The sequence below is a fragment of the Battus philenor genome, unplaced genomic scaffold, assembly GCF_028537555.1.
Source record: "Battus philenor isolate CCGP_79_NKW_IND1 unplaced genomic scaffold, ilBatPhil1.0.hap1 SCAF_9, whole genome shotgun sequence".
In the NCBI taxonomy this organism is placed as follows: Eukaryota; Metazoa; Arthropoda; class Insecta; order Lepidoptera; family Papilionidae; genus Battus; species Battus philenor.
Window position 1 is genome coordinate 10,178,417 of NW_027181759.1, and position 18,219 is coordinate 10,196,635.

The 18,219-nt window shown below is 32.1% G+C and overlaps 2 protein-coding genes across 2 annotated transcripts; one reads left to right on the plus strand and one right to left on the minus strand.

Moving 5' to 3' along the window:
* Positions 1-1,389: 1,389 nt before the first annotated feature.
* On the plus strand, positions 1,390-10,768 carry LOC137932313 (uncharacterized). Its single transcript, XM_068775918.1, has 9 exons — positions 1,390-1,402; positions 1,691-1,936; positions 2,021-2,101; positions 2,333-2,426; positions 2,531-2,586; positions 6,479-6,671; positions 7,540-7,657; positions 9,484-9,683; positions 10,657-10,768. Exons 1-9 carry the CDS (start codon positions 1,390-1,392, stop codon positions 10,766-10,768), a joined length of 1,113 nt encoding a protein of 370 aa, XP_068632019.1.
* Positions 10,769-13,454: 2,686 nt separating this feature from the next.
* On the minus strand, positions 13,455-17,974 carry sta (stubarista 40S ribosomal protein SA). Its single transcript, XM_068776107.1, has 7 exons — positions 17,871-17,974; positions 17,564-17,691; positions 17,155-17,388; positions 16,196-16,360; positions 14,702-14,863; positions 14,148-14,300; positions 13,455-13,602 (listed from the first exon to the last, which is right to left on the minus strand). The coding sequence occupies exons 2-7, from the start codon at positions 17,660-17,662 to the stop codon at positions 13,495-13,497; spliced, it is 921 nt and encodes a 306-aa protein (XP_068632208.1). The 5' UTR covers positions 17,663-17,691; positions 17,871-17,974; the 3' UTR covers positions 13,455-13,494.
* Positions 17,975-18,219: the final 245 nt, after the last annotated feature.

Below are 18,219 nucleotides of genomic sequence, written 5' to 3' on the forward strand. Positions count from 1 at the left end.
TAAACTGACAGCCTTCGGTCCGGAGGAAACACTTTCAAATTAAGAGCTCTTTTCGTGTCTAAATAAGTCAGTTTCCTCTTACGTGCGATCACTTTTCTCTTCAATCTTTTTGAAATCAATCTTATTTTAATTTTATGTGGTCTGATCTTTCTGCAATGTTGTATTAAGTAAATTTTTAATGTTTTGTCACCTATATTAGAACACTTTAATGTAATTTAAATTTATGTGTACTGCTGGTGTACCTAAATAGATAAATAAAATTATAGTACAGTATAAAAATTCTTCCATACAATATTTCATAATGCTTGGAGTTGTAACAGTGTTTTAATACTTTAATAAAGAACCAGAAAGCTCAGTCTGTTTGCAATTTTAAACATTAATAATTAAACAATACATTGATACAGATTGATGATTACTTCAGATATTTCATAAACCTTTTAATGTTACATGAATTGTAATGACTACGTTCTCTCTGTGAGTGGGTAGGGATCATAATCCACCACGGGTCCAGTGCGGATTACAATTAATATTATTATTAACACAAAATCAATGTTTAAAACTGCTCTTATACAGGTGATTCTTTATTGTTATAACTGTGTAGGTGTTCATTTCCTGTCAATAAATATATGATACTTCCCATCCAAAACTAAATATAAAAATAATTATTACAGATTATATACGTTTTCAAAATTACTAAATTATTGTTTACTATGTGTCCGTTCAGACTTTGTTCTATCAAAATTTATTAGCCTATCCAATTTAGATAAATTAATGTTACATATTTCAGAGTGATCACTTTATAGAGGTGACTGGAAATTGATGTGAAAGCTTTACAGCTTTCTTTTGTCAATTGAGCTGTACATATACCTCTGTACAGCTTATACACCTATAAGTGATTGGTTATAGGTCTAGTCTTTTTGCTTAAATAGTTAGTAATATTTACGTGTTTTTTTTTAGTCAATGCTTTACGAGGAGTAGTCTTTGTGTTTATATATGGCTTAATTATTTAGTCATCATCTAATATATCAAATTCTCATGGTCACGGTGTGCGTGATTGAACTCCTCCGAAACGGCTCGACCGATTTTCGTGAATCTTAGCGTGCATATCGACCAGGGTGGAGAATTGGACAACATTTATTTTTCATCCCCCTAAATGTTAAGGGTGGTCCCCTAATTTTTTGACAATTTTTTTTTATTTTTTTATAATACAAAAATACAACCATAAATTTTCATCCCTCTACGATCAACTCTTATTTTTTATTTGTTTTTTAATGTTTCCTAGAAATAACTTACATGTCAAAACAGCGTTTGCGAGATCAGCTAGTATTCCTATAGATATGTTATTATTATATACTTTTTGAAGCATATCATCATCATTTCAACTGTAGGATGTGCACTGCTGGTAATAGAACTCTCCCATAGATTTACAATAGAACCGGTTAGGAGAAGCGTGCATCTAGCGTCTTCCGACGACCTAACAAAGTCCTCTGTCCACTTTGTGTCGTCCTGCGTGCTGTGTGGCCTGCTCGCTTCCACTTTAATTTGCTAATCCTCTGGGCTACGTCGATAACTTTCATTCGGATCTCCACATTCCTGATTCGATCTTTCATTAGCGCATTCAATATTATAAAAAAGAAATCTGCAAAATGCGGTACGTAAACAAATTAATTAATAATACATATTTTTGTAGGACGTAACGTAGAAAGAAGGAAAACCCAAAAGCCGTCAACGGCAGAGAGGGAAATACACTCGCTGAATCCACTTCGCGAGAACATCTGCGAATATCCACATGACGATAAAGAGTTCCACAACTTTCCCTACACTGAAGAAAAAACAGCTAAAAACTACAGTAAACAACTCCAATACAAGCACAAAAGACGCGGAAAAAACTTTCTCAAATTACTCATATTTTTCCTCTCAGCTTTAGCATGTACAAGTCAGTATTATTCGCATCAAAAAGTTTTACTTACACTATTATACTGTTGTTATCTCTAATATTATAATGTTTAAAAACTTGTAGTGTCGTTTTGGAAGTATAATTCGTTCTCGAGCAAGGAATTAATAGCGAAAGTTATTCCGGGGGCGACCCTTATCTCGTTACGTAAGTACCATTGACTCCTCTTCAAAATATTAGGATAAAGTCTGTTTTAAGAAGACCTATTAAAGTCTAACTGCGGCAGTCTTAGCCGCAAGATATTCATTCATGTTCCAGACGCCATAAGCTAGCGCTCAATTATATATTAATTAAGGGGGCTTATTTTGATTTAGTATCGTCTAATATATTACTTAGCAAATGCCTGGTTAATGAACTAGACGTTCGTAATTTATGCAGCGAGTATGGATTACTCGACGTCTGTCGACGCGCAATGCTGCCACAGGATGAGGCACTTAGCCGCGGAATTGTCACGAGCCCAACAAGCACTTAGGTAACAAGCCAAGTTTTCATTACAGCTCTCTGTACAAGCTGAAGCATATGAATTTAATTATTTTCGAGCGTGGAATTTTATATTATCTCTTGCTTTAATTACAGAAATATATTGCGTCTGCGTAGAACTTTGATATTTACTTCACAAACCTCTATACCAGGTACGTTTAGTACTCCATTGATTCTTTTTATTACATTTTCTTTTCAATTTTTCAAAATACTCTTATCTCTTTTTGATGAAAACTCAGTTAAGCTGTTTCACACAAAGCCGTCATAATTAATGCGAGTAATGTATAAGAACAGACATAGTCTTTACGCTAATGGAAACGCGAAGATAATTTACTACAATTTTTCATTTCTTCTCTTATTATGATTAATTTTAAATAAATAATAGAACTCGAGAAATTATCACATATTGCTCTAAGTCAAACTTTAGAGTCTTAAACACATGCTAAATAAATATATGACCTAAATGTAATGTATGTAGTATGTTCCGAGATTACTTATTGTAAAAATCTACATGTTGTGTGATATCGAAACTTGCTAATTATTAACTCGACAATATTCTTTTTAAAATATCTTTTGATACACACGTACTTATAAAATTTTATAATTTTCTATACTATCGCAAATAACAATGTTAATGAACATGTGTAACTATAAAAACAAAAACTCCATTTAAAATTGTTATGGGAAACAGTTTAATTATTTAACTTATTACATTTTTCAAAATTTTTTTAATAAATGCTTAATGTGTTTCTACTAATGATTATTGATAGCTAATAAAAAAATCTGAAGGCATAGAAGTGAATCCGATTTCCGTTAGAGAAATAAAAAGCGTAAATGGTCGCGAGAAAATCGGCAAATGGCAGAAAAAAAAATATAAAAAATAATTCCGCACAAGGCTCGCGAGTCGGATAATGACCTCGCATGATCGATTATGGCCCCGCAAGCCTACACTCTGAGTGCGAGAGCTAATAAAATATAAATTTAATAACGTGTAATTCAAAAAAAATGATGTTTTCCATGATACGTAATGTATTGATCATTGATATTAGATAAAATCATTATAAATAAAATATATATATATATTATTTTATAACCATGAAATTATTTATTTAGTATATAGAACAATTTAGCCTAACTCCAGTTTTAATAATAATATGAATATGTAGTATAATATGGCACAATACATTATAACATGAATGTTTTCAAACGTTGCAAAATTATATTTCGCTTACGCGTTTAAATGTTATGAATATGATTCGCTATCAATATTTAGTCTGCCGTATTAGAAGTCTAAATCCACATGTGGCAAATACGTTAGAACTTTCTAGATTGTTTGCTGGCGAAACGGATGAGGATGACGTTTATAAGGCTCACAGAGCGGATAATCCACAGCGCATATAATTGGTATTTCCCGCGCTACGGAATTGACACAGCGCCTACAGATACACAATATCTCTTACTTCAATGATTTCACATTTAAATAAGGACAACATAAATGTTGATTTATTTACGGAGAATGTTAATTTGTTATTTTTTTTTTATTAAATTACATAGTTTTTAACAATAATAAAAATCCATGTAGTAATTAAAACATACTTCTGGTATATTTTATTAACTATGTATAATTTTGTTCAGTGTACAACATAGATATTGGTAAAAATAGAAATGGTTTTTGGCTTCCCCAAAAATTATTTTTATAATTTATTTGGACGATTTTGTAGTTATATATACTTTACTTTGAGTATGATAAAAATTCTACGACGAGCTTATTACCCCAGCGTGCCATTTTACAGCAAAAATATATTCCGTATTATATATTAAACAAAGAGAATACACCTCTTCATACTTAACCCAAATCCGCTACTTCAAACGTCCGTTGAGCATTCTCAGTGCCTGTATACTGAATGCTACATAGATAGACAGCAGCCAGTCTGCATTGTTGTCAATTTTCAAATTTCTGTAGCAGAAGCTCGTAATATAAGAGAGCTATGAAAAGTTGGAGAAGTAACTTTAGTTTAATTTATGCTTGATTGATTATTTATAAAATAAAGGTAATTAAAAACAAACGTACACGATTACATATTTATCTTTGGCAATTGAAGTAAAAATACACATTACGGTTAACAATCGAGAAGTTTGCGTTTTAAAAATTGTATCACAGAAGTTTAATCAGCTTTATGGCTGCCTTTCCCTCTGTAAAATTAATTCGTTATATTTTCAATCACGCAATTTTCTACAATATTCAATAGACAATTGTATTCAACGTGTATCAGTACTAAATACACAACTATACATAGTATATACATTCAAAAATAATAAAATTATTTCTTTTTACTTTAAAACAAACAACGCGGAATATTAATTAATGAACAAGAATAAATAACTTATTTTTATATCGAATCCGAATTGATTCTGAATAGACATTTATAATTTTTATCTCAATTTATACTCAATTGTGTATTATTTATTATGTATATTATGATATTCCAATGATAGAAGGAATACGTGGTTGTGTAAAAACGGGTCAACGCATCCAATTTTCCCACCAGATCTCGGATGAGAAAGCTGACCTTTATAGGTTGCCATTATTAATTCACTTAATGTCATAGCTACAAAGCCCATCAATGAGTATTATAATGTTTAATTGTAATTAATTACATGCGTTTTTGTTCGGTCAAAATTATATTTCTTCAAATGTTTTTACCCAGAAATGTTTTTGAATAATTTATTTAATGAAATTCAAAATTTGTGTTGTGAAAAATCACGTCATCAAAATGAACATAATCATATTTTTTCCATGTAACTAATATTATTATACACATAAGTTTAAAACAAATGTAAAATCAAAATATATGTAAAATTATTATTTATATATATTTGCTTATGTTAGATTTCAAAAAAACTCTGTTGTAAATTTGTTTACATTCAAACTGAAAATTACATAAGAAATCTATTTTACAAGACAAAAGATAATGGCGTCGGGAAGAACCGTACGAATCGAATAAATGATTGTGCTGACTCAGGAGCATTGCGGTATCGCCGGTTCTCTCCTCTTGATTGACAGTTAAACTTACCCGAGGCTTCCTGCTATCGTGATCGATTACGAATACATAAAAAATAAGAATTTTTAACGTTAGAATGGGTGATGTAAGAAAATATACAAAATAATTTAGTAAACAATTACTTCATACTTTAATTACTGACTATGTTTACACATATATGCATAATAGAATATTACAAAATAAACGCTTAAATATTTTTTGTCTAAGTATCATGACCTCCCTAGGTGGATGAAATCGCGTAAAAGAAAGAAATTACAGACTCGGTCATTGTAGCGATCTTTGGGCCAAGCCTATGGTTTGCGATAGGTGTCTATCGATTAATATGGTGATGATCATGACAATCTTTATTTTTAACAGGAATTGAATAAGCATGTGTTGTTATAACTTTAATAAGAAATTATCTACTTTATTTTTATGAATATATATGTCAGATATTTTTAATATCTACACTTACGAATACAGGTGAAGTAGTTGAAGCAGTGAACGTATTTCGCAAAGCCATCTAGGTGGGATACCACAACGCGACTATTTCTGCTGAACTATATTAAAGATTTCTCTACACATCAGTTTGAAAAGCAAAATAACTGGGCTAGTTAAATGCACTTCTAATGAAAATAAAAATTATTGGTACAAACGTTAATCTATGGCATAAATAAATGTTCTAGAAATTATTACATACCAATATAACGCTCGTAATACATTTGGTGACGAAAATTTAAACAATTTTACGCATAAAACCTTAATAGAGAATTTCATGAACTGCACCAGAAAATTTCAAATGTCTAGAACATGTTTTAATTACCTCGTATGTTTTAATTAAGCGAACAGTTTAAAATTTTAGTCCGGGCTATGTTTGACATTATTTCCAACATAGAATTTTCAGCAGAAACGTTCTTTTCAAAATTTCATCATGAAGTAATGCCTAGTACATCGTGAATGTTCTAGAAATTTTTTGCTGTTTTAGCGCTCGTACTGTTTGCAGAATTCAGCGACGACAAAAGTGTAATGCAAAGGGGCTATGTAGATGGGGCAAAAGCTACAAAAGGCAGCGACACTAGGGAGTGGGGGGGGCGAGTCGCTCTCTGGGGAATAGTGCCGCTGTGGCGTGCCTCGCCTCCACCAGACACCATACTGGCGTTACGGACGCCGACGCCGTCGGATTGCTGGCCGTTTAGGTAAATCACCTCGCATTTAACATTATAAATGGCCAGTGTTATGCTACTGGTACTTTATTCCCTCCATACTTTTTATTTTCCTTTTCTATATTTGAATTTTAATGAGCCTCTTATTTTTACTTGGCTTTTGATTTTATTAAAAATCATTAATGCAAGCAAATACATGGATTTAAATATCTCAAATAACTGTATATTAGCCACTGATTTTTAATTTTGCAATAATCGCAAAATATCACTCGCTGTTTTGGGAGCCAATAAAATAGCCGCTATATGTACTATATTAGCATAATGTTGTATGTTTATAACGTACTACTTTGATAATTGTTTGTAATAAAAGTCATTATTTTAAGAGTTACTTAATGTTATAATAATTAACAAAGATAACATTGAATAACAATATAAAGTTGAATTTTTCACACATTCCACGTAATTTCATTTCATTAGCCGTCCATTTCTTGAAATAGATCTCCTTAATAGATATCCAAAAGGACCTGTTGTCTTCCAACGACTATTCATACTCTCCAAGACTAATGATGAGCTCATATATTCATATATTTGCATACAAAGGGACAGGCGTATTACTTGGCTGCGGTTTGTACGAGAAAAGCAGAGTTGTTTTAATTATTACTCAGCAATTTATTCTATTTTCTTCCCCTTAGAGACATTCCTTGCGCCTTAACGAAAATATGAAAAATATTACCCAAATTGGCCGAGACTTTTTCTTTAAATTTTTATTTATATGGATTACATCACAAAATAATGGGTATATGATGTCGCAAATGTCGTTTCGACCGCGAATAACTTGTTAAAACGTTAGGGTATTTATTAAATCACAGGAAGTGCATTAAAGTACTAACCTCGTCAACAGCGGATCATACGGTGAAGTTATTATCGAGTTAGCACATAAAGCGAGACTGAACTATATCAGCGTCGAGCACATGCGTCCCGACCGGGCTCGCAGCGCACCTAAGAACTTTGTCGTTTACGTAAGTTGTGTTATCGAATAATATGCAGTAAGTGCTTAACACTCCTTCGGTTACGTAAGCAACAATGTTATAGCACCCTTCTCTAATCTAGTAACTGAAAACAGTGCAAATAGTAAATTTGACGGAGAAAAAAGTTTTTTTCACCTTTATAAACGTCTTCATATTTACATTTGACTGTAAAATTTATTTGCCTTTTTGTTTGACAGCTTCTTCCCATGTTGTAAGGACACGTCCATTGAAAAATTTCATACTTCTGTAGTAAAGAAAGTGTCAATTAGTTTTTACCTATTGATGTTTTAACAGTTTAAAAATCTAACAAGAGCGAAACACGAATGGTACTTTACTAACTTCAGACCACTGGTACAGTTTTACCGAAACTGCTGTACCGCGCATAAGGTGCGTGCGATGGGATGGAGGTTTGTGGGATTTTGATGTTCACGATGGTAAAATATTATAACTAATAACTGTCAGTATTGGTCAATATTTGAAAGCTGAGGACATTTAATACCTATCGTAAACGGCCGAAAGCGGCCCCGTCTCGCCGCACGCATACTTAAGGCACGGTACAGCGGTTCCGGTGGCGCTATAGTTGCCATAGCGAGTCCTTAACGTAACACGTTGCAGTGTCTGTGGTGTGAGCAGTGATTATTGAGCAGTCATTTAATTCAAACTATCTATTTATAATAAAAACCAAACTCATAATTCGGTCAATCGACATTTGTAAATAATTATCTCATAAAATAAAGCTATTTTGACTTTGACTTTAACTATTTAGTATAATAGAAAACGTTTAAATAAGCTACATTTATTGATCTGGTAAAACAAAGTATCCAAAATCTAAAATGGTATAAAATAAAGTAACACTTGATGAGCTACGAAAGCAGGGCCTGTGTGCGACAGGTCGAGTCTAACTGATGAATGTTATAGACATTAAAATTCCCAGATGAGAACGCTTAAAACAATTTTGTTATTCTCAAGTTCATATATATATTTTGTAATGAAATTTCTGAATATTTTTTGTTATTTTGAATTGTTTGGGCTTAAAAACAATAAAAATATGGGGAGAAAAATGTTACGTTTTATATTTCTGGTTTCAAAATGTCATCTGTTTAATAGTATTCAATCCTGCAACATTTAACTCTTGAAATGCGAAAACGCCTTTCGTCTCGCCTTTCCTGTACTCAACATTACAAGATACAATGATCAATTATATAGTTTAGTAATCTTTCTTCAGAATAACACACGCAATAGTGAATGTAAAACTTTTGAACAATTGCAATATTTTTCATTCAGAATATTTTAAATTTCACTTTAACTGATTGCACGAGTTTTATAAATTTAATAACGAAGAAACTTTTAAAAAATAATCTTATTGATATATCTGGCAACAATATTTTAACAAAAATAATTTAAGAACGTTCATCGTCTTTGTCAAGATTATATCTAAAAGTTTTCGTCTGCGAACAAAGTATTTAGGTATAATTAACTGTTTCACTTTTTCAGAAAGACTAGAATATTTTTTATAAGGGCAGCTATTTTTAAATTTAAATTGTTTTAATATAGACTTTTCTCAAATCAAAAAACCACTCAAAAGCTATATTGAAGGTTTATTCTTTTATCAGTAATTGAATCTTCTGACTACTTATAAATAATTTATTTTCAAATTGTTTTTTGGGTTAAAAAAAACTTTATTGCCTGTCTTTAATAATACTATTAACCTTTGTCTACTCCGCGTTTCGTTTGTTAATTAAATACTTTAGTTAATAATATAAACATTTGTAATAATGTTATGAAAATATTTAAAATTTAAAACATCTTTTCGGCAGAGTATACTGGAAAATAACACACGAGTGGAGACAGCGCGAGCCACTTACACCTATAATAAGCCGGCCAAACAATACTTCCAGCTGAACGACAGAAACTTACGTGTTAAAACTGTGATTTTCCGAGTCCTGACTAATCAAGGCAATCAGAACTATACTTGTATTTACAGAGTACATTTGTATGGAAACGGTGTTCAGACGCAGTAAAATTTTTGCAAATTGTTAAAAATTACATAAAAGCAAAAAAAGTTTGAATGTGTTTATTCTTTAGATTTTAAAAAAGGGCACTGCAAGGCGTAAGCTTTCCCCAAAAAACGTAACAGTTACGGCTATTGCCCTTCCTTTTTCGTCCTTTATATAAAATATATGTGCAATATCGAACGTAACAATCATTAACAATAATAAGGCTAATATTATAAGTTATCTTTCATTATTAACAGTAATGAAAAGAAAATCACAACTTTTTATCTTTGCTTATCTATAAGCTAACCCTATTTCTAATTGGAAATCTATGCGGGAGAACCATATCCAGTAATGAACGTCAAATGGCCAAAATAACGATGATAATTAAAGCAATTTAATTTATTGGTACCGCAAGCTCAATTGAAATAAAGTTTTAAGAGCTATAATACTAACAGTATGGACATCGTACAAAACCATATCGTGTGCAAAACAGATCAATATTTAATTCAGATATTTCATTATTTTTAAAAGAATATTAAAAAAAATGTAATTTTAATTATTATTTTTTCTAGTCGCTAAAAGAAAATGTCATAGTTGTTAGTCAGGTTAGCCACGGCCCTTGACCTATTAGATCATTAGAGAGCCGACTCCGTGCTCTCTGAAGGACTTAATTCAACTGGCACAATCAGACTTGGCGCAGTCTTCCGGTTCAAGTTTTGTTTCTACTGACTATGGGCGTATACTTATAATTAGAATCTTTCATTCTTACCGATGGCTTAACCAGCTTAGCCAAACTCAGCATAAGAGATAACTACGATTCATTTACTTCAAGTTGTATAAGTCAAACTTTCTCTTTTTAGAGGAAACTAGACTACAGAGGTGATTGCACCATTCTTTTTAAATAAACATTTTTTCAAGTCATGACCAATATGCTGTTGTGGCAGACACGATTAAAGGTACATAAAATCAAACTACATAATGGTTGTTTGTCAGGCGACTCGTCTTCAAGAATGCCGCCGCAATAGACTACGTACTTCGTGTAACGCTGCGGCAACAAGACACTGCGTTGACAAATGTCACCACTTGTAATTCATACGCCTCGTGATTGACGGCTGTATAAATAATCATGTAACATCGCATTGCAATCCAATTTACTTAAAACAATACTGTTCCATTTAAATTAGAATATAGTACCGGGGAGTAGAGCTTAAAGTTATCTAATCCTAAACTGCCATTTCAACGTAACCTCTAATAATAAATCTCAAAATGTTTGCGAATAATGTCTTTAATAAAATTTAGCCCATCAGTCGCTCGGGTTTAAACCACTAAACCAATACAAACCTCTCCTGAGCGTTCTCATTACTAGTGTACCGAATACCACGTAGACAACAGTCTGCATAACATTGTTGTCAAATATCAAATTTCTGTTACGCAGACCTGCCTTTGTGGGATACCGATATTAATTGCTTTAATGTCAAAGCAATGTCCGTTAGCGAACTAACCAGTTTACTGGCGTTGTGTAGCTCACATTCATATCAAGCTTCCTGTTATATCAAGTAACACCTGCATTGTGTAATACTGAGGATTCTAAACGCATTCAACTCGTATGCATTAATATTTGTTTCACGAAAACATCCATGTAGTGTTAAATTTTACTAGCTTATACACTTGTCAGCAAAGAGCTTTAAAACTTTTTACATATTGGGAAGGCCTATTCGTTGGAATGAACATCTATCGATTGAAAAGAAAAGAATCCAAATTTTATAATTCATAAAGTTACTCATTATTATATACGCTAAAAAATATATAATTAAGTGCAAAATAGTAAAGACAAAAGTACAGTGGGCAGTCTTATCACACGAGGCAATTTGTTCCAGACAACTATAGAATGAAAACAGAAGTATAAATAACGGGTAGTTAACGTGTACAAAACATACATACAAACGTACATACATACACTAAGTTATTTCATATTTCAAAAATCATTGAGTTTGTAATAGTGTATCGTACATCAATTGACAATAAAATAGCTATACATTCTCCTTTTTAAGGACACACCTATTTCCAATCACAATTACATGGTTTGAAATTGTCAATGCTTCTTATGCAACGATTAATATGTATATTTCTGTAACTGGGAACCATAATGATCCAAGCGACTTTCGCAATTTTTTTTTAAATTAAGCATGCGTGTTACAAATAATATTTAATATATGTGTCAGATTTAGAGAATAGGCCGTTGTTTATGTGCTTGAATCAGTATGACTTGAAATATTAATTATTTTACTTTAAAAGTAAAAAATACATTTAAAAAAATAGAAATCTCAATATATGGATCATTATAATCTTAACACACTAGGTTTATCAGAGATAAGATTTCACTAGTGTTTTTTAACGTGTGCAATGTCAGCTTTGCCGTTTACTAATATAATTTTGGTGATTACATGAGTTTCGGGCAAATCTTATATTTAACCAACAGCGTAATAACGATTTCAAAGATCAAAGAAACAACACTTCTTATCCCCAATTATTACTTTTAAATAGTCACGCAGCTCTACAATGGGATCTCGCCGACAAGTTTAGTACAAAATGAACGTTAATGATTTTCTGGCTTACTTAAAACTTACACGGCTAGTAATAATAATGATTTTAGAGTTCATATCGGAATCGAAATAATCCTAATCAGTTCTATTTTGTTATATTATACGTACAGGAAGGCAACACGCGCAGAACCTTCACTTCTTGGTATACAATTCATTACAGAACGGTCATGGGTTTATAGAATATCCATCTCACCTTAAAACTTTTCTAATAGATCTCGAAAATGGCCAAAGGCAGAGTTTGGCGAATCTATATGAACCGTATGTAGAACGTAGCGTTAACTTTTCTTAAATTTTAATACTCATTGGTCTTAATAGCGCTTGGTCAGTCGTGAAGAACCACGACGTTAACTGCAAACATTAAAAATATCTAGAACATGAAGTTGGATGTAAGTTACTCGAAGGATCTAATACTAGTCCTCTCCTACTTATTTCTCAATAATATCTATAACAATGGAAATCGTTTTCACTAAACAATTGCAACCTTTCAAACACGAAAACAAATCTTTGGATAAGTTACAATAAATTTATCATCTTTTGGTAGATAATGATACTAACCAAGAACAAATATGTATTAAAATTTCATCTGTTCAAGCCTCACATACATTAAGACACTATAATCACCATATGGGTGAACTTACCCGCAACTCGCAAAAATTTTTACTTTTTCTACAGATTCCATAAGCATCATTACTAGCCGAATAATTAGATTTTGCATTCCATGTGGCAATATTTCTGATGAGAATATTGATGCTTAGGTTTGGCGAACTAGGATAAAGTTGAGAATTCAATTATGCCTTGGAACATATTGGGAGATGACATTTCAATCAATTTGTTTAAAACAACATAAAGAAACAATTAGTTATCTTATTTTTAATTTAGTGGGAATGTAGCTCTTTCCAAAATATATGTAATTGTATGGACACACAAACAGACGGAAGAAAATTTAACCCTTTGGGTACACATTTCAAATAATTTGCCCACCAACCAGATGAAGATTCAGTTTATAAAATTTTGATAACGAAATTAATTTCTCGTTGCAACTATACAAATAAATTTGAAATAAAATAGAATGAACATATTAAATATTTCCTCAATTTCTAGGACGCAGAACGTCATGTGCGACAGGCCAAATTAATGCATGTCATTCTGATGCATCAAATGTGGTCAAAGGATTAATAAAACTAGGTATATTTTTCAATTATATATTTAGCTCAACAGTTCAACATGTTTATGCGGCGCTCCAGTCCTGAGCAGAACCTCCCCATGAGGGTGTCGCAGCGGCAGGCGCAGCAGCGGGAGCCGCGGGGGCAGCTGCTGGGCCCCACTCGTCTTGAACCTGTACACAAAATTTTGTAATTGGTAATGACAATGAAGAAATAAAAACCACTAACAAAAGTTACATTCTGATAATATCTATTTTTAAAATAGAGCACCATAATTCTTAACAGTAAATTTATAACTATTTTTTGTCATCCAACAAAAAATGTGAAAAATGCTATTAATATGCTTTTGACATACAATTATATACCAATTATAAGTAGTGTGGCACATGTCTGGCCAGGGATGACATGCCCTGAAGTCACTCCCTTTCCATAACTTCAGGGTATTTTTATACCTAATGAGGCATTGAAATAATTTGAGTATACAAGAAGTTAAGTAGCAACTTGTTTGGATGGTTAGCCAGTGTGTCATTGGTAGGACTTCATTTTTGGCTGTTTCCATCCCAAAGAATTTTTGGATCTCGGAATTTATTGTGCTGAGAGACATTACATATTTTTCAAAGACTTATGTTCTGAAAGTAAATAGATTGCAACTCCAATAAAATAATAAGATAGTACTAATATAAAATCATGTGCACAAAATAATATAAGAATAGATTACCTGTGCAACCCAATCTTCTTGTACAGGTGGAGCTCCAAAGACAGGTGCAGGAGCAGGAGCAGTTTCCTCTGCCCATGATGCAACAGGCTCCACACTTTCATTCCAGTCCTCATGTACTGGTGCGGGAACATCAGGCTTAACAGCGACAACAGCCTAAACAAGAGCAAAATAGTGAAATACTACAACATAAGTTTTGTACATAAGCAATATAAATTAAATTTAACCAATTTTTTTGCAAAGTTGAGTACTTTTCAGATGCTTTTTATACATGTTTCTGTGTATTATCTGTTTCAATGTGGAATATTATTCCTAGTGTTAATGCACTGTACTTACGATTTACAGAAAAGGATCAAGTTGAATAAAACAGAAAAGATGACAATATTTTGATATACCCTCTAAATGTATATGTCTAAATAAACTAGGTTCATTCATCCCTGTTTTCAGATTGAAACATCAAGCAAACAAAAAAAACTCACAATTCTTTTATAACCAGAAGTAATGCATTCCAAAAAGATTTCTCAAGCAATAATGTTAATTTTTTTTCCAAAACTTACTTGTTCCTTAGCCTGCTGTTCTTCCTTTTCACTTTCTTCAGGATCACGGTAGAAGAACAAATCCACTACTACATCCCAGCGTTGGTCGCGAGCAAGAACACCACGCAGTCTTAAAACTTCACGTGCCAAAAGCCACCACATCAAACCAATGGAATGGGATGACTGGAAAACAAATATGAATTCTTAAATTGCTAAAATCATACACATTTTAATTACAACATTAACAATGTGTTGGATGATATTTTTAAGTAGTGTTTACTGTAAGGGTTAGAAGTAAGGGTAACTGACAGTTTTTGGGCTTAGTTAACAGCGTGCCAAATGGTAAAAAATGGTGTACATGTGTACAGAATGAGTAACAAGGGAGCAGGGAGATGTAAAAGATGTTAAATGACATAGACTTCTCTGATGATATTCCTTCGAGTGATTTGCCTCACAAAAGGGGCAAGCTGAAGAACAAAAAGTAGAGTAATAAAACCACCAAAAAGAACAACAAACTCTACATTTGCAGATGTGACTTCCAGTTCTACCACCATCATGCATGTTGGATTTGTTGCATCACTTGTAAAAATTGGATTTGCGGTATGTATAACAAAGGCTCAACCAATCCACCCTATTATAGTGTATGAGTATACAGGTTAATAAAAAATATTATTAGTTATGTGATTATTTTTTTGTGAAGTTTTTGTAAAAGTTGATTGTAATAATTCCAATGTTAATTGTGATTCCTAAGATAATTACAAGACTGATTATGACTGCCTATATTTGTAAACTATGTGATAATAAAAATGAATATTGGTCTCAACAAACTTGTTTTTAAATAAATTTCCTGTAAAATGCATAAAATTTTTGATTTTCAGTATCACAATGATATAAAGTAACATTTTTATTTTTAACAAGTTACATTTTAAATCTTTGACAAAGTTCCATGTTAATGCCATGTCAAACAAGCCCCATTCTTCAAAGGGATTTCGCAGTATTTTTGAAAAAACATATAAAATTGTGGTTGTTTAAAAAAAAGGAACATCCAATAAACTGCCAAAATGTGAATAGCCCCACTTTACATAAAATAACAACAAAATTTTCTATTATATTATGTATGTTTAAGATCTGAGTGTGATTGGGATTCAGGTATAAAAACATTAACAATTTTGAAAATAACAATGACTTATATTCTATACAAGTTCCCAGATTTTTCTCTTCTTAAAATATTATCTGCCTAACCTTCCGCCTATCAAAGTTCAAACCAGGATTTTAGTTTATCACTATTGTAAGCTTATAAATTTTTGAAGACACTCCTACTTACAAAATGTGAAACCCCATTTATTTGGTCATACCACCTTAAACTCCAGTCAAGCCAACTCTGGACCCTGTGGTGGTCCATTGGGACCATTTTGGGAGCCTATATTCTACATTAAATACAAGAATCTCAACATTTGGAATTTTACTACACCTATTTCATAAATATAATAACTAATAAAAGATAAGGGATATTACCTTGGTATTGCATGGAATAGCAATGTCAACAAAACGGAGTGGTGAATCTGTGTTGCAGAAGGCAATAACTGGAATGTTAACATATGATGCCTCTGTAATTGGCTGGTGGTCTTGAGCTGGGTCCAGTACAATCAGCAAACGGGGCTCCCTGAATGCAGCTTGGATCTACAAAATATAACTAATTTTCAAAACCAAAAATTACACATATATTAATTAGATAGGTTTTAATCAGGCATTCAGATAATGTTTAATCATTTTTGCTTGTGAAAGCAATCAGTGGTTCCTTAGTTTGTTTTGTCATCATTATGATAAAACTTTTTACTTTTTAGTTACTAATCTTTATACTAGTCATATTATCACATTATAATTTATTGATATCAATATCATAGTAAACAGTTGTAACAATGATTTGCATTCTAATGTGGAATTTTTGAATAGCAAATCATTGACTTTGACCTAATACCCATGATGTATAAGCATCCTTCAAAAATAATTCCTAAGCCCTTTTCATGTATTTGAAGGCAATAAATAATATTGTATACAGAAGCATATAGAATAAACATGGTTTTAGGAATTTAATGAGAGAAAAAGCAATCACATTTCAGTGTACTTTTGTTATAAAATCAACTTTATGCAAGGATTTCTAAGACAGTAGCAGACATTGTTTTGCATATGAAGTACTGTGATTTCTTGCATGTATGCAATCATTTTTAGCTTCCTTAGTTAATTTTAATGTTAGATTGAAAATTAAGTTCTCCAATTTAACAACCTGCAGTGACTTAAATAGTAACTGTATTCAAACGAGCTATAATTTAACTATGTCAACAAAAGTATTTATCTTGATGAGATGATGGATATTTGTAATTATATCTAGCTCTCTATTCTATTTGACTTCTATCTACTTTAACTCTATTCAATTTAATTGCATATTATGTTTAAACATTTCTTGATGTATTAACCTGATTAGTAAAGGCACCAGGTGTGAAACGTCCAGCAATAGGAGTAGCTCCAGTGTGCGCTGCGAACTTCAGCACGGCACGCTGACCGAATGGGCGGGATGAGATGACGAAAACGTCAGCAGGATTTTCAATGGCAACCACAGCACGAGCAGCCAATACAAGCTTCTCCCATGTGCGGCGAAGATTAATTACGTGAGTCCCATCAGCACGGCGCTTGTAGACATATGTTTCCATCTAAAACAACATATTTGATAGTCAGAAAAAATATTACCTTTCAATATAAATAAGTTAATTTTTTTGCATTCAGTTGGGAGAATTGTTCGTCACAATTATCGGAGCTATTTGGAACGGATTCTCTTATCATCATAAAAAAAATTTTATTCAGAACGTAATGGTAAACAAGACTAACCTGGAAGTTAACATTTTCTGACCCTAAATGGGTTGTTGCTGCTAACATCTTAGTGACATCTTCCTCGTTGAGGGCCAAGATATCTAATCCTCCCGACATTGTTGCGTTTATTTGAGTTACGACTAAACCTGAAAAATAGATAGTCTCATGCACACCGGGAATATTTTACAAAGTTAATTAAATAATGAAACTCAAAAATAATTTACAAAATAAACAGCCATGAGACAAAATAATTCATAGCTACTTTTTTATTACAATAAATATGAAAGATCATAGAAATTCACCAAGATTTAATAAAATAACTTACGCGTGTAATGCCACTGGGAGGCGAATGGACATAAAGAACTGTCAAATGTAGTTTGACATCTTAAAAGAATCGTTATTCCTAGTGTTTGCAAATAACCGGTTTTACAATATAATTTTATCGTTTATAATTATTGTTCTATTTTTCTTACTACCAATATTTAATCATCGCAGTTATCAATTGTTGCTTAAGGTTGAGTTGAAAATAAAATGTTTTGTCTATTATACTCATCCAGTGAATATGAAGAACAAGAATGACTCATTCATCATTTTAGCCGAAAGACGTCCACAGCTGTACATAGGCGCCTCCCATCAAAAGTCCAAAAATAATTTGTATTTAAAATTAGTAAGCT

Coding starts and splice junctions, on each gene's coding strand:
- sta (XM_068776107.1), bottom strand. CDS start 17,662: ATGTCGGGAGGATTAGATATCTTGGCCCTCAACGAGGAAGATGTCACT. Junction 17,389..17,563: donor CAGAAAATGTTAACTTCCAG/GTTAGTCTTGTT, acceptor ATGTTGTTTTAG/ATGGAAACATATGTCTACAA. Junction 13,603..14,147: donor AAGAAGATTGGGTTGCACAG/GTAATCTATTCT, acceptor TTTTGTGTACAG/GTTCAAGACGAGTGGGGCCC.
- LOC137932313 (XM_068775918.1), top strand. Junction 6,672..7,539: donor TCGGATTGCTGGCCGTTTAG/GTAAATCACCTC, acceptor CCTCGTCAACAG/CGGATCATACGGTGAAGTTA. Junction 9,684..10,656: donor GGAAACGGTGTTCAGACGCA/GTAAAATTTTTG, acceptor GTTGTTTGTCAG/GCGACTCGTCTTCAAGAATG.